This window comes from Heterocephalus glaber, unplaced genomic scaffold (genome assembly GCF_053883595.1).
Source record: "Heterocephalus glaber isolate CG9 unplaced genomic scaffold, H.glaber_assembly_v1.0 deba00000071, whole genome shotgun sequence".
Classification (NCBI taxonomy): Eukaryota; Metazoa; Chordata; class Mammalia; order Rodentia; family Bathyergidae; genus Heterocephalus; species Heterocephalus glaber.
The window spans coordinates 16,846,892-16,863,000 of record NW_028258137.1 but is presented as its reverse complement, the minus strand read 5'-3'; the positions used below and the strand labels follow the sequence as shown (position 1 = coordinate 16,863,000).

Here is a 16,109-nt window from a genome sequence, read left to right as displayed (position 1 = left end):
CTAAAATCAAAATGGATCAAAGATCTACATATTAAAACAAATACTAAATCTACTGGATGACAGAATAGGTAGAACTCTTGAAGTCGTTGGTGTAGGTAAAGACTTTATGAACAAAACCCCAAATACATAGGAACTGTCACAAAGAATCAACAACTGGGATCTCATCTTATTAAAAATCCTCTGGGGCCTTCCACCACCTGCCTCACAACCACAAGGTCCCTAGTTCAATCCCTGGTACCAAAAAGAAAAAAGCCTCTGCACAGCAAGAGAAACCACCAACAGAGTAAAGAGACAACCCACCAGTATGGGAAAAAACTCTTTGCCAGCCGTTCCTCAGACAAAGGACTACTATCTAGAATATATAAAGAACTCAAACAAAACCAAACAGATCCCCCATATTTAAAGACCCAATCCAAAAATGGGCATCTGAAAGGAAGTAGACACTTTGCAGATGAAGTAAAAGCAGCAAATAAGTACATGAAAAAACGTTCAACATCACTGATCATTTGAGATGCAAATTAAAACAATACTGAGATTCCATCTCATTCCAGAAAGAATAGCTGTTACTAAGAAATCAACCAGTAACAAATGCTGGCGGGGCTGTGGGGAAAAAGAAACCCTTCTCCACTGTTGGTGGGGGTGTAGTTGCACCTGGTGCAACCACTGTGGAAATCAGTGTGGAGATTCCGCAAAAAACTAAAACTAGAGGCACAGTTTGTAATAGCTAAATCTTGGAAACAGCCCAAATGCCCTAAGGGGCATTTGATGAATGGATAAAGAAGTTGTGGGTTTGTGTATACAGTTGAGTACTACTCAGCCATAAAGAAAGATAAACTTGAGACATTTCTAGCTAAATGGATGCACCTTGAGACCATACTCTTAGGTGAAATAAATCAGACACATGTGTAAATACTGCATTGTTTCTCTGGTATGAGAAACTGAAAGTGTAAGTAAAATCCAAAATGTATAATAGATCTTGTGAAATAGGAAGAAAATGTTCAAATGGGTAAAGGAACTAGGGAGGGTGGTGGGAGAATACAAGGAAAGAAGGGAAAGGAAAAGAAAATAAGAAAAGAAGGAAAAAATGGAAACAAAGTTTTGTAAATAAGGAGGGGAAGAGGAGTTGAAGGGAGGGCAGGGGAATGGGAAAAAAAAGAATCAAGATATATTATGTACAGGTACAAATTCTCTATGATGAATGTGATCATTATGTATATCTAAAATGTACCAGTAAACATAATTAATAAAAAGAATTAACTGTAGTTCAGAATCGGATAACATTGTTAAAGTGATGTAAATTAATGAGTTACAGTTTATATTGGATTTCACGTTTACACTTTTGGAAACCAAAGCTCTCCGAGCGCGCGCTTGCGTGCATGTGTGCGTGCGTGCGTGTGTGTGTCTGTGTCTGTGTCTATGTCTGTGTCTTTGTGTATTCTTAATAACTGACCTTCGGCCCAATGACAAATTAAATAAAACATGAAAGTGATAAAAGAGTTTTTATCTTACACATTTCCTGAGATTAAAGCCAGATACACAATGCAGGAAAAAGATGTATTGGATTTATAGGTGCTGTGGATTTTTTAGTCTTTTTCTATAAGCTTTCTTTAATTGGAGGAAAAAAAGAACTCAGAAAGTGTGGCTACTTTACAGTGTGGAAATAGAGTAGTGTTGTGCTTGTGGGACTTACAGGGCAAAAGCTGCTGAAACACCTTTGCATGAGCTCAGCTGGCCTCCCACAAAAAGAGGACTTTTGGCAACGTGTCCTAATCAACTGCTGCACAGCGAGTCCGGCAGCTGCTTCAAATTAGATTCCCTCTGCCAAATCTTTCATAATAAAATCTATAGGGCAAAAGCTCTACTAGACTTTATATTTTGTAATGTCTGATTTGGGATTAGCAATCAAACAACACGGTAGAGCACCCCTGTCACTTTCCCCTACAGTCTACCTTCCTTGGGTCATTTCTAGAGTAATTTTGAAACTTCTTTAACTTTTTCGGAAATAACTTTAATTGTCGTATTCTACAGCAGTCAGCTTGGTAAAGCAATTCTCACAGTATTTCAAGGGCTCCTGGAGATCCCCTCTTCAAGGGTCTATAAATTCAAAGCTGTTTTCATGGTAATACTTAGACTTTGTCATTGACGTTTACCTTGAGGGTCACTAAAACTACTGGTGCCTTTGCATAAATCAGGCCAGCTGGCACTAAACAAAAACTAGTCCTTGTGATCTTTCCAGGGGTAAAAATGACAGTTTAAATTTTTTTTATTTGTACATATTTGTCATACATATTAATCACATTCATCATAGGGAATTTGTATCTGTACATAACATATCTGAGTTCTTTTTTTCCATGACAGTTTAAATATCTTTATTGAAGTACTAAAAATTATTGGTTTAATTAATTTTGACCCAGGTACTCAGGTATTTATCTTTTTAATATTCTGTGTGTTGAAATGAGAGTGCTCAGAGGGCACTTTTACGTCATACTGAAGTATGATCTGGTTGTTGTCTTAAGGGAAAGCACGGGTGTGACTGAGTTGTGAGCTAACTAGCTGTTGGCCTGGAACATCCCTTTGTGTTTGTGTTACTAGAGATCAAACATAGGGGCGTTCTACTATTGAGTTACATCCTCAGCCCCTTTTTTATTTTTTACTTTGGAGACAGAGTCTTGCTAGGTCTCTCGGGCAGGACATGAACTTGTGGCAGAGCCTCCCAAAGTGCTGGGATTACAGGGTGCACCACTGTGCCTGGCTGGAGCACAGGAGCACACTTCTTACTTGGAAGAACAGCTGACTGACAAGCTGGTTAATTAGGCTTGTGTATTAGTTGGATCTTTTCTCTACAGTAACAGATATGAATCCATCACTTAATGAAAACACTGATAATATTTGTTACCAGTGATAAAATTGTAATTTCCAAGAAAAAATTAGAATTCTGGAACTAGTTCAGATATCATATAAGTAGAATCATGCAGTATTTGTCTTTTTATGATTTGTTTATTTAATATAACATCCTCAAGATTCATCCATTTGTAAATTACAACAGGATATTCTTTTTTAGGCTGAATAATATCTCGTATGAAATACACCATGGAAATTCTTTTTTTTTTTTTTTTTTTTTAACTGAGAATCAAACTCAGGGCTGCCATTCCACTGAGCTATGTCCTTGTACCTTGTATTGTTTATTTTGAGATAGGATCTGAATTGCCTAGGCTGGCCTCAAACTTACAATTCTCCTGCCTCAGCCTCCAAAGTAGCTGGGATTACAGACAGTATAGGCAGGCATGTGCCACTGCACCCAGCTCAATAGATATGTTTGTGGGATTTTTTTGTTGTTTTTTGTTTTTTGAGACAGAGTCACAGTGATCCTCCTGCCTCAGCCTCCCGAATGCTGGGATTACAGGCATGTGCCACCACACCCAGCTAGATACTTTATGAAAACAGTATCCTTTCTGGCTGTGACACCAGGAATCTTTACATAGAAAGACAGAATAGTATCTCCTTGAAAAGACTATACAATAATCTTTTTTGAAATATTCTTACCTAAAAACTCCTGAGGACATTTATAAATTTCTGCTTTTCAGGGAGCAAAAATTCCTAACATTTTCCTCTTATAATCTCTGCTCTGTGGTCCTAGGTTGGTTCATTCTGGCTCTGGATGTCGATCGCCCTCCATTGGATCTGACCTCACATTTGCTACCCGGACGGGCTCTCGGCAGGGCATTGAGATGCATCTTTTCAGGGTGGAGACGCATCGGGATCTGTCAACCTGGACCAGGATACTAGTTCAGGGTTGCCATGCTGCTGCTGAGCTGATCAAAGAAGTCTCTCTAGGTAGAGATGCTGGGATTTCATTTCTATCCATAATTTTGCTGTTGTATTTTTAGTTTTGGGTTTTTGTTGTTGCTTGTTTGTTTGTTTGTTGAGACAAGATCTTGACATGTAGCCCAGTCTGACCTCTAACTCGTTATATAGCCAAAGTTGGTCTTAAACTCCCAGTCTTCCTGCTTCAGCCTTCCAAGGGCCAGAATTATAGGCATTGACCACCATGCCTGGCTCTGTAACAGTAATTAAATGGAACTGTTAGGCTTTATTTTAAAGTAAAACCACTGTTATGTGTACCAGACCATAAAATCTGCTAAAATAATGGCTGTTTAAAGTGGTGATGATGGAAGGAAATATGGTTCTCTATTTCACAAGTAAAATTCTTATAATCCTGGTACATGGTTCTGAGCACATCTGTAACACCCCATGTATAGCATGACATTTTTGCTGTCTGTCATTTTAATCAGCATTTAATAGTGTAAGGACTCATTTGGTAAGAACTAGATATATTGACTCTCTAAGATTTGGAATCTAAATTATGGATAGACACCCTTAAATATGAGCATCTGGAAAGCTTGTGGCTATAGAAATGTAAAGAGTTCAGAACAGGAGTTCCTCTTTTTGAAGAGAAAAAATGTTTGAAAATGCCCAGCACTTACTCAAGCATCTAAAGACGTAAATGGTGTCGTTTTCCATTGTGGAAGCTCCCTCTTGTGGCTATTAACTGTCTCTATGAATTGCAGTGTTGTTTCATACATAGTACAGTACTGTAAATGTATGTATGTATACATAAAGATATTCCACAGTGCTTTTCATTTTAACATGGTTAGTATGTGGGACTTGAATTGGGGCCTTTTAGGAATTTCAGAGTACTAGCTCTAAAACCAGAACTTTAAGCCACTGTATTTTTCTCATTCTTTCTATTCCTCTTTCTCTTTTTCTTTGTTGAGTCATGTTTGCTTGTTTTGGGGGTTTTTTGAGACAGGGTTTCACTATGTAGTTCAGGCTGCCCTTGAACTCACTATGTAGCCCAGGCTGGCCTTGAACTTATTATCTTCCTGCCTCAGCCTCCTGAGAGCTGGAATTACAGGCACAGATCATCACACCTGACTCAAGACAACTCATTCTTGTGACTAGGTTTAATGCCTGAAGGACATATACTATCAGTCTGGCTTAATTCATTAAATCAGTATTTACTGAATATTTTAGTAATTATCAAGTGCTATGCTTTATAATGAGAGCAGTAAAAATAAATAAGATCTACTTTATGCCCAAGACCAATGAATGAATACAATGTCATCAGGGTGTGGTGCACATGGCTATAATTCAATTCCAGCATTCTGGGAGACCGAGGCAGGAGGATCCCAATTTCCAGCCCAGCCTTAACAACTTGGGTACTTAGCAGGACCTTGTCTCCATGTGTGGGGGGGGTGGGGGGGGTGGTGGAAGGGAGGTGATGTAGCTGGTTTCAATCTCCAGTACCACAATAAACAAACAAACATACAAAAACAAACCTACAATGGTCATTCCTTCTTTGTAACCCTGGGGGTGATTAGCTCGTTGATTATACTTGATGGGGTGGTGTTTCTTAGATGTAGTCACCAGGAATGCTGCCTCAGCCTTTCCCTGGCAGACCACTCCCCTCCGAGTTGCTCTGCAAGGCCCACACAGTTCTATGGCTGCTGGAGGATCAGGCCAGGGGACACTCTGGAGACACTGCATGTACCAATGTTCACCTTAGTGTAATACCCCTTAGTTTATTAGTTAATGAGCCTTTTTTCCTCATAGCTTTATGGGGAGAGGGGTCTTTTCTTGGCAATCACAGTTCTTTTCAATTTGCTTGAGCCAGTTTGGTTCATGTGCTCACCTCGGATGATACATTCACCTGGGTAAGGCCATGCTCCACTTGGCCCAGGAGCTATCTGCCCTTAAACTGTTGACACACTTCCCCTGAAGCACATGAGGACAGAGTAGGAACTGAAATAAAACTGAAATTTGGTTATAAAAGAAAAATGGAGAAATAGAGATAACCTACAATTAGTACTACAAATATCAAGTTAGATGAGGCTGAAGAAGCTGGTTGGGGTTAGCAGTGTGGAGATAGTTGGCGCACTTAGGGAGAGACACCTAGTGGTATGATGGCAGGGACTGATGCCAGGGGGCTGAGGGGTGAGTGGCAGACAAAATGTGAAAAAACTGAGTGTAGATAGCTCTTTGAAGAAGTTTTGCTGTAGCCAAGTGTGGTGGCACACATCTGTAATCCCAGTACTCAGGAGGCTGAGGCAGGAGGATCACCACAACTTCTATATAGTGAGACCAAAACCAGAAAAAGATCTGTTCTAGCTCACAGTTGTGGAGGTTTCAGTCCATGGTCAGTTGGTCCCAATTTTTTAGACCTGTGCAGTACATCATGGCACCAAGCACATGGCAGAAAAAGTCATCCACCTCACTGTAGAGAAGTGGGGGATGGGTTCCCAATACACCCTTCAAGAACACAGCCCCAGTAACCAGAAGACGCCCACTAGACACCACCTCTTAAAGTCCTACCACCTCCCGGGAGCACTATGGGTGGACCTTTGGGGGACACTTCTCCAAAGCACAGCAGTGGGAGCAGAGTGATCCAAAGCACAGGCAGGAGGATTGACCTTAGCCTTGAAGAGGGAGAGGTTGGAAAAGAACCTGGGTAGGGATATAGTCTTAGCTACTGAAGAAGCACTGCCGATAACCCATGAGTATTTGTGGTAAACAGATACACATTACTAATTCCAAAAGCAGTTATAGGCTACTTTTATGTTTTTGTTTTGTTCTTTGTTTTCTTGCTGTACTTGAGATTGAACCTAGGGCCTCATGAATGCCAGGCAAATGCAGTACCACTGAGCTATATCTTCAGCCATAGACCTTTGAGATAGGGTTTTGCCAAGTTGCCCAGGCTAGCCTCAAAACTTGGACTCCTTCTGCCTCACCCTCCTGAATAGCTGAGATTACAGGCATGTGGTGTTATATACTTGTATAGTTATATACTTATTCTTTATTTTTTGGTGAGACAGAGTCTTGTTATATACTTATACAATCAGGAAAAACAATAATTTTTGGTTTTTGCCTAAGAACTATCCATAAATCCTTTTATTAAAATTTTACAATATAATATTACTGATAAGCTAGGGGGAATATCAGTATTTTAGCTTGAGAATTTCCTGAGAAGGGCTGAGGATAACAGATTATGCTTGGGCCTAAATATTGGCCCTATTGTCTTCATCCTGGTATCTCATAATTACACAGTTGAAGATTAGCATAATCATCAGCAATTGTACCTGAAACCAAGTATTAATGCTCTATATCAGCAATCCCCAGCCCTGACTGCACAGTGGAGATACCTAAAGGGTGTGTGTGTGTGTGTGTGTGATGCATGTGATGCTAGGGATATAGGCCAGGACCTCCAGCATGCTAGCAAGCACTGTACCACTGAGCTATATCCCCAGCTTCTAGAAAGCTTTTTAATAATATCAGTGGCTAGCCAGGTGTCATGAAGCACACCTATAATCCTGGCACTCTGGAGGGCTGAGGCAGGAGGATCACAAGTTTGAACTACATAGGAAGACCCTGTCTCAAAGAAGCACACAGAAAATAGCTGGAGAAGTAGGTCAGTGCAAAAGCTTTGGGTTCAATCCTCAGTAATGTAAATTCGATTAGCTAGGGTGTTAGAAGTCTCACAGAATATTTTCACATCCTACTAGGGTTGAGAACCACTGCTCTCGATTTTTAGATGAAAATCAATTATGTGATAGGAAGCCGTAACTATTTGTCAATTAAAAATTAGTATGTATGAAAAAAAAATTAGTATGTATGACTCTGAATATACTAAAACCATTGAGTTGGACACTTGAAATGTGTGGATTGGTTGTATATGTGAGCTGTATCTCAATAAAGCCATTATTTTAATAATAAGTGTAATAATTGAAACTTTAAAGGCTACATAGTGAGTTCGTGTCCTTTCACAGCATTCTCTGTATCTCTTGTGCTCCCTTCTGCTCTGCCCATGTTTCCTTTCCTTCCTCTCTGTCTGAACATGTCTGAACAGTGCGTCTTTTACCCAACTCCGTGTCTCCTAGCACTTCACACAGTGTCTAGCACATAACAAGGGCCCAAAGCAATTTCTTTTTTCCTCAAATAAACATTGGTTGTGATTATAGGTCTGTCTTTCCTGTTGACCTGTAAGGGCAGGAAGTTGAGGAAATATGAAGAAATGAATGATTAAATATGCAAATAATAAACTAAGACATAATTCACAACTCCCCTGGGCAGTTTGTCTTGAAATATATTTTCTGATTATTCTGGGACCAGGCTAATGAAGTTGCTTCCTGTGTCTTCAGGTCTGCCCACTGATAGCATCCCGCTTTGTACTTCACAAAAGGAGCCAAAGTGCTCACTGCTGGACACTGTTTGTTTTACTTATCTCTCTCCCTTGAGTATCTGAAAAACAGTAGGTGTATTCCCCTTTTAAACTTCAATATCTGATGTCTTGTCATTGTCCTTGAATGGTGCTATTGTGTGTCCTTTATATTCTGGTAACCTTATTAATTAAAATAAATACATCAGGGCCAGGGATTTAGCTCAGTGGCATCGAGCCTGCCTTGCAAGCACAAGGTCCTGAGTTTGATCCCTGGTACCAGAAAATAAATAAATAAATAGATAAGTTAAATTTTTTATCGCGCTACCTAGATATTAAGGTGGATGGTGGGTTTATAACCATCCAAAACAGTTTTGGTTGAATCAAGACATGAGGATGGTTTTATATATATAGGGGGGGGTACTGGGGATCGAACTTGGGACCTTGCACTTGAGAGGCAGGCGCCAGAACCACTGAGCTAAATCCCCAGCCCGAGGATGGTTATAATAAGCCATCTGCAACAGCACAGAAAGACCTAAGACCCTCTGCAATTGAGAGAGGGAGGTGTCAGGCACTTCATCATTTTAAATGTTTGATGCACAATTTAGGAAGAAATTGTTTAATATTACTTGGCATGATTTCTTTTTCCCTTTGGTACTGGGGATTGAACCCAGGGCTTTGCACTGACCTCCATCCCCACCCCTTTCTTTCGTTTTGAGACAGGGTTTCACTAGGTTCCTAAGTTGCCTGGGCTGTGGCTAAACCTGAAATCCTTCTGCCTCAGCCTTACAGAGTGCTGGGATTATAGGCCTGTGTCACCATGCCTGGCTTAGGCATGACATTTTTGTGATCAGGTCATGCTCTTCATTCAGAAGGATCTGGTATCCATCATACATTTTAAATTACAGTGGTATGTTTGTACTCATCGTTAATTGCTTCTGAGATGCATGGTGAGTACCAAATTGTTTTGGCTGGAAAGTGTAGCTTGTCAAGAGGCAGTTGGCACTGGCAGCCTCTAGCTTGCACATCAAATACCAAACAAACGACTGGGACAAAATTTTCATGTTAAAATTCCTTAAGTACCAAATTCTACCAGTGTCAAAGCAGTCAAGTGCCAAGCTATGACTGTAAAACCTAATATCTAGACTGAAACATATTCAATGTGGTCTTTATTTCTCCTTTTCAAGCTTGAGGTAACCATAAGCAAGATTCTGTTTTTTAATATAACACTTTTCTTTTCCTTCCCTCCTGAGGGGAAACAATTCAAAATAGAATAAACAAGAAGTCCCTTACACAGCAAGCTTGTAATGGTTTGCCTTGCCCAGCCTGGATCACCTGATCTCGTCCTGCTGTGACACACCCATCAGCTAGTGACTCACCACTTGCTCTACACCTTCTCCACCCAGTGCTGCCCTAATTTGGGTGATCCTTGCTTTTGAGCTTTTCTTTTCTACACTACTCTGTGGGCCTCAATACCATGACTGTTCTGTAGCTTAAGGGATATAATAGAATCTTAGCCTAGTTCCCTTGATTGGGATCTGGCTGTTCCTCCAAACCCCTACCAGTGATGGCAAACTTTGTAGAGCTTTCAGTGATAACAACAGTCTGCTGTAGCACATGTACCATAGGTTCGCCACCCCTGCCCTACACCATTCATTTAGAGATCAGTGCATTGGATTACTTCTATGTACAGGTGAATAATTTTATCCACATTTAGTTTCTTTCACCTGTGGCCAGGTTCCTTTACTGAGGGTAACCAATATTCAAAGTTTGTTGTCCGTGACTTTTTTTTTCTTTGGTACCAGGGATTGAACTTGGGTCCTTGCGCTTGCGCAGCAGGCAGCAAAACCACTGAGCTAAATCCCTGGCCCCTCGTGACTCTTTTTTGATTAGGAAACATCACCAATATTTATCTTTCTGTTTTGTCTTTGTGGTACTAGAGATTGAACCCAGAGTGTTTACACTAAGCTACATTTCTAGGCCTTTTAAATTGCCCAGGCTGGGCTCAAACTTACAATCCTCCCACTTCAGTCTCCAAAGTACTGGGATTACAGACATGTGCCACCATATCCAGTTTTATCTGTTTTTTCCTTATCTGCTAAACATACAGCTGCCTTGACTTATGGAATGTTTTTATATATCCAGTGAAAGAATACATTGGTCTCATATGACTTCCTTGGTAAAGAGCTATTCTTTCTGGTTAAAGTGATATGACCAAGGATAGCCTAACTTAGGTCCTTGGGAGATTTTAAGTTCATTTCTTAGAAGGGTATGCTAATTCCCAAGTTCCAGAGAGTCTCTCACTTGTAGCCCCTGGACTAACAACAAATCTGTTCTCAAATGTTAGTGAAACAGATTTCATGAGCTTTCACAGAAGGTGTTTGCCACCTTGATGATCGAGGCTGTTTGTATCCAGTTGACTCAGATGTATGTTTTGCAGACCACAGACTTTTCCTTTGATAAACATCTTCCCAAATGCCAACTATATCCCAGCCCTCAAAGGCATCTCTGCCTGTGCCCCTTTATTTCTTCATCCTTCTTGCCCACTCCTCCTGCCTTTCAAGTTTCATCTGTTCCTTGTGGCCGAAATAAATTCAGTCTCTTCTAGGAAACCTTTCCTTGACTTTGGCCTTACTCAGTTGGTGTTTGATCTTTTTCTATGCATTCTATTTATACAGTTAGAGGTCACCTGTAATCCCCAAATTTTGGGAGGTTGAGACAGGAGGACCAAAAGTTCAAGCCCAACCTGGGTAATTTGACAATTTAGTAAGATATTGTCTTAAAAAGAATATGAGGGCTGGAGATTTAGCTCAGTGGTTCTGCCACCTGCCTCCCAAGTGCAAGGTCCCAAGTTCGATCCCCAGTACTCCCCCCAAAAAAGAATATGAAAAGGCCTGGGGATGTAGCTCAATGCAGAGGCCCTGGGTTGAATCCCCAGTAGTGCAAGGAGGTGGGGTGTTAGGGACTGATGTCTATGTCTATATGTTTATGAATTCCCCAGGGGCAATAATTGTGCCTCCTGCCCCTCCGTTACCACATGCACACAGCTTCCATGCACTTGCCAGCGTGAATGTCCAGTTGAACCTATTTGGACTCAATCTCAATCAAGTTGTTGGCTCCAGTGGCCAAAACAAAATCCACTTGAGAAAGTTCTGAGTACACTCTCAGAAAGATTCTCTCTCTCTCTCTCTTTGAAGCTAAAAGAATCTTTTTCCACTTGATAACTGAAAAGGAACTTTACTAATAATATTTTCTGTTTGTCTTTGATAGGCTGCACATTAAATGGCCAAGAGGTAAAATTCACAGTGCATTATGAAAATGGGTTCACTGTCTCCAGGGAGAATGGAGGCTCCAGCACTGTGTTGTTCCGCTACCCCTTTGAAAGACTGAAGATGTCTGCTGATGACGGCATCAGAAATCTCTATCTGGATTTTGGTGGTCCTGAGGGAGAACTGGTAAGAGTGACCCTGAAAACCATGCTTATACTAATAGTTATTCTCTTTCTTTCTCATTGCTTCTTACTGCTTAGATAATTATGGCCTGTTATTCCATTTGGAGCCAGGAAATTATTCTTCAGTTTTCAAGAGAGCACTGGATTAAGGCTTTTGTTGCAGTTTTCTTTCCCCCACATTAAAAACCCATTCTCTTTTTTCTTTTTAAGTTTTTTTTTAGTGGTAGAAAAAAAATAATGTGCGTGTGTGTGTGTGTGTGTGTGTGGTGTGTGTGTGTGTGTGTTACAGAGGATTGAATTCAGGGCTTCACGCATGCTAGGCAAGCACTCTATCACTGAGCTTCATCTCTAGCCCCAAAAAAACATTTAAGAAAGTTTTTTCTTTAATTAAAAATAAGATTGGGGCTGGGGATATAGCTCAGCGGTGCTGCGCCTGCCTGGCAAGCACAAGGTCCTGAGTTCAAAAAAATAATAATAATAATTAAAAATAAGCTATAAGGTGGGGGGCCGAGGATTTAGCTCAGTGGTTCTGCTGCCTGCCTCGCAAGCACAGGGTCCCATGTTCAATCCCTGCTACCAAAAAAATAAAAGATATAAGGGGAACAAGGGAGGAGGGAGAGAGAAAAGGAAGGGGACAAGAAAAAACATGAAAATAGAAGGAAAAAATGGAAACAAAGCTTTTGTACATAGGGAGGGGAGGGGGCTTGAGGGTGAGAAAGGAATAAAATAAAATTTAATTTAAAAATAAGATATAAAGTACCTCAGCCAGCAAACTTTGACAGGTAAATTCTAATCATTGCTATTAGCAGCAGTTTGTAGGGATAAAAGTTAAGTAATAGAGCAACTTGGTTGAATAGAAACTCTACTGATCAAAGCAAAAGAAACATATATCTACAGGGCTATTATCTTTCTTTCTTTTTTTTTTTTTTGGTACTGGGGATCGAACTCAGGACCTTGTGCTTGTGAGGCAGGCAGCAGCATCACTGAGCTACATCCCCGGCCCTATTATCTTTCTTTTTTGTGCCATTGAGCTACTATATACAAAGCCCTTTTTAAATATTTTATTTTGAGACAGCATCTTTCTAAGTTATCCAATCTGGGCTTGAATTTGGGTCCCTCCTGCCTCAGTTTCCCAGAGTGCTAGAATTACAGATATGTACCACCACACCTAGCTCTCTTTTGTTTTTTGAAACAAGATCTCACTATGTAGTCCAGGCTGGCCTCAAACTCAAAGTCATCTCCTTTCAACCTCTCCAGTGCTGCTGGGATAACAGGCATGTGCCACTACACCAGGTTTTACATCATCTTTTTTACTTCTTTTTTTTCCAGTACTGGGGATCATACTCAGGACCTTATGCTTCCCGGCCAGGCGTGGCACCACTAAGCTACATCCCCAGCCCTTGACTTCTCTATTTTTAAAGGACATCCCAACAGGAAGTCAGGATTCCATTTACTTGTTTGTTTGTTTGTTCATTCCTCCTAGGGCCTCATCAAACTGAGCTATATCCCCACCCCTTTTTGAGACAGGATCTGACTAAATTGCCCAGGCTTGCCTCAGATTTGTGATCCTCCTGACTCATCCTCCCAAGTAGCTGGGACTAAAGGTGTGTGCCACCATGCCCAGCCATGATTCTTAGAGGGACTAGAGATATGTCAGGTACACTTCAAAAATTATAAATTCTGGCCAGGCATAGTGGCACACACCTGTAATCTCAACACTTGGAGGGCTGCAAGATTGAGGCCAACCTGGAGTACATAGTGAGTTCAAGGCCAGCCTGAACAACAAAACCTTGTCTCAAAAAAAAAAAAACCCCCAAATTATAAATTCTGATAAAGGAATAATGTCTTTTTTCTCTCGTCAGTATTGAGCGCATAGTTAAAATCTTATCATACATGAAATCTTTTTTTCATTGACACAATCACAATAAGTGAATTTGGAAACATTGATTCCTATAATTTAAGAACTGAGAAATCTCAGATAATGTAGTTCAATCTCCAAATGAAAAAGTATGACTGAAAAAAAAATTTTTGAGACAGGGTCTTGCTCTATAATTCATGCTGGCATCAAACTCCCAGTGATCCTCCTGACTCAGCCTGATTACAGGCATGTGCCACCATGCTGGGGTTGAAAATTTCATTTTAGGGCCAGGGATTTAGCTCAGTGGCGCTGCACCTGCCTTGCAAGCGCAAGGTCCAGAGTTTGATCCCTGATACCAGAAAAAAAAAGAAGAAAACTTCATTTTAAATGATGAACTGAGCTGGCATGGTACTCCTAGCACTTGGGAGGCTGAGGCAGGAGAATTCCTGCAAGTTTGAGTCCAGCCTGGGCTACATAGCAAGTTCAAGGACAGCCTAAACTACAGAGCAAGACCCTGTCTCAAAAACTGAATTTAAAAAAAATTTCAGTCATACCTTTTCATTTGGAAATTGGAGGTCTGTGCTTAATAAAGGCAAAATTGGCCTCCTGACTAACCTCAAGAGTCATCCTTCCAACCACCAATCTAGTAAGGGATATCAGAAATCACACCCACCATGTAGGGCCAGGGATTTAGTTCAGTGGTTCTGTTGCCTGCCTTGAAAGCACAGAGTTCCACGTTCGATCCCCCGTACCAAAAAAATAAGAAATCACATCCACCATGGTCATGCTTCAGGTAAGCTCACTGTGATTCCTCCTGGGAAACAGAATTACAGTTAATGGTCTCCATGTTGGACATTCTTTTTTTGGTACTGGGAATTGAATTCGGCGCCTCTTGCTTGCCAGGTAGGCACTGTGTCGCTGAGCTACATCCCCGACCCCTTTTTTGGTTTTTGGTTTTTGGTTTTTTGACAGAGTTTCCCTATGTAGTCCAAGCTGGCTTCAAACTTCCTGTGTAGTCCAGGCTGGCCTCAAATTCACATCGATCCTCCTGCCTCAGCCTCCTGAGTGCTGGGATTACAGATGTGTATCTCTATGCCCAGCTCCTCTTCATTTTAAATCCTGTACTTTTTAGCTCTTCCTTCCAGGCATGGTGGAATCCATTACACCACTAGTTGTCTCCTAAGTGTAGATGTGAGACCTCACAGCAATGATATATGGTGACGTGGAATAACTTTACTTTAGAGTACACTTTTGTTTGTTGCTTTCTGTTCCAGAGAGTTTCTGTAACTCTACCTTTTTGTTGTTGTAGTTCTAGGGATTAAACCCAGAACCTCACACATGCTAAACATATACTGTAGGGGCTGGGGATTTAGCTCGGTGGTGCTGCGCCTGCCTCGCAAGTGCAAGGTCCTGAGTTTGATCCCTGGTACTGGGGAGGGGGGCGGGAATAGAAATAAACATACCACTCTTATCAGTGAGCTACACCCCTAATCCCTCCAAGTTTTTTTTCAAAGTGGAGCATCTTATCTAAATTTGTTTATTTTGCATCTTTGTGTACTGAAGTCTGTGTATATAGTAATGATAATGAATGTCCTATCTCCACAGACCATGGACCTGCATTCTTGTCCAAAGCCGATTGTGTTTGTGTTACACACGTTCTTGTCAGCAAAAGTCACTCGCATGGGACTGCTTGTCTGAGCAGCAAAAGTCAGAAAAGAGCCTTGACTGTCACCAAAAGTATTTTCACCTCAAAAAAAAAGAAGAGGAAAAAAAGCACAAAAGAAAGCTCTTTGCTCTCTCTCCTCCTGTACAGTGCCTTCCCAAGGACCTGCAAATCACTGCAGAACCATAACTGGGTTTAAAGAAGAGGCTACCTTGGCCAGAAACTCTAGGACTTACTAAGCTCCAAAATGAAGCTATTGGTTTATTGTCTCATTTCATAATGTGGTCTATAGGTAATCAGGTTTATTTCCCCTGTTAAAAATGGTGGCTTTTTATTTTTTGTTTGTTTCCTTTGGGCTTTTTTTGGACATAGTCAAGTAGCCAGCCAAGAGCTGTTTCCTTCTCTTATTCCTTAGGACTTGTTTCAGGCTTGGCCTTGACTTCTGACTTCTGGTAGCTTTCCCTTCCCAGGTGCTAGAGTGCAGCAGCCTGTGCTTCTTGGTCATTCCACACGGGCCAATGCTTCGTTAGTGCTGTCTTCACCTGCTCCTTCCACCCAATGAAACCCTTGAGCTGCATCACCAAAGGGTTTTTCCGTCTGTCCTGGGTCTCGCCATATCCAACCTACCCATCACCACTTTGCCCATCACCAGCTTTGCTGAACATAAGTGCTAACTTTAGGGTTAAGAAACTGAAAAATTTGATTTGCCTTGCTTCTCCCTTTCTAGTGGTGACCAAGTTGATGTGCAATTTGAAAACCACTGCATTGGAAGGAAAATTTTACTTGTTTTAAATTTTTCTGATTTTATCTTTGGTAGGAGCCAGGGTATAAGATTTATTTTAAAAGAAAATCCTCATTTTAATCTAAGCCATCCTTTATTGCTTACCAAAATGTGCCTTTGGTTAGGATTAGTGGAGCTGAATTA

General features: G+C 40.9%; 1 protein-coding gene across 1 annotated transcript in view; it reads left to right on the top strand.

Annotated features, from left to right (window-relative positions):
- Sntb2 (syntrophin beta 2) overlaps positions 1-15,518 on the top strand; it is a 96,320-nt gene extending 80,802 nt beyond the window's left edge. Inside the window, exons 5-7 of the mRNA XM_004842956.4 lie at positions 3,638-3,834; positions 11,483-11,667; positions 15,127-15,518. Coding sequence (XP_004843013.2) covers positions 3,638-3,834; positions 11,483-11,667; positions 15,127-15,219 — 475 coding nt within the window. The 3' untranslated portion in view covers positions 15,220-15,518. The remainder of the gene's footprint in view (positions 1-3,637; positions 3,835-11,482; positions 11,668-15,126) is intronic.
- The last annotated feature ends 591 nt before the right edge of the window (positions 15,519-16,109 follow it).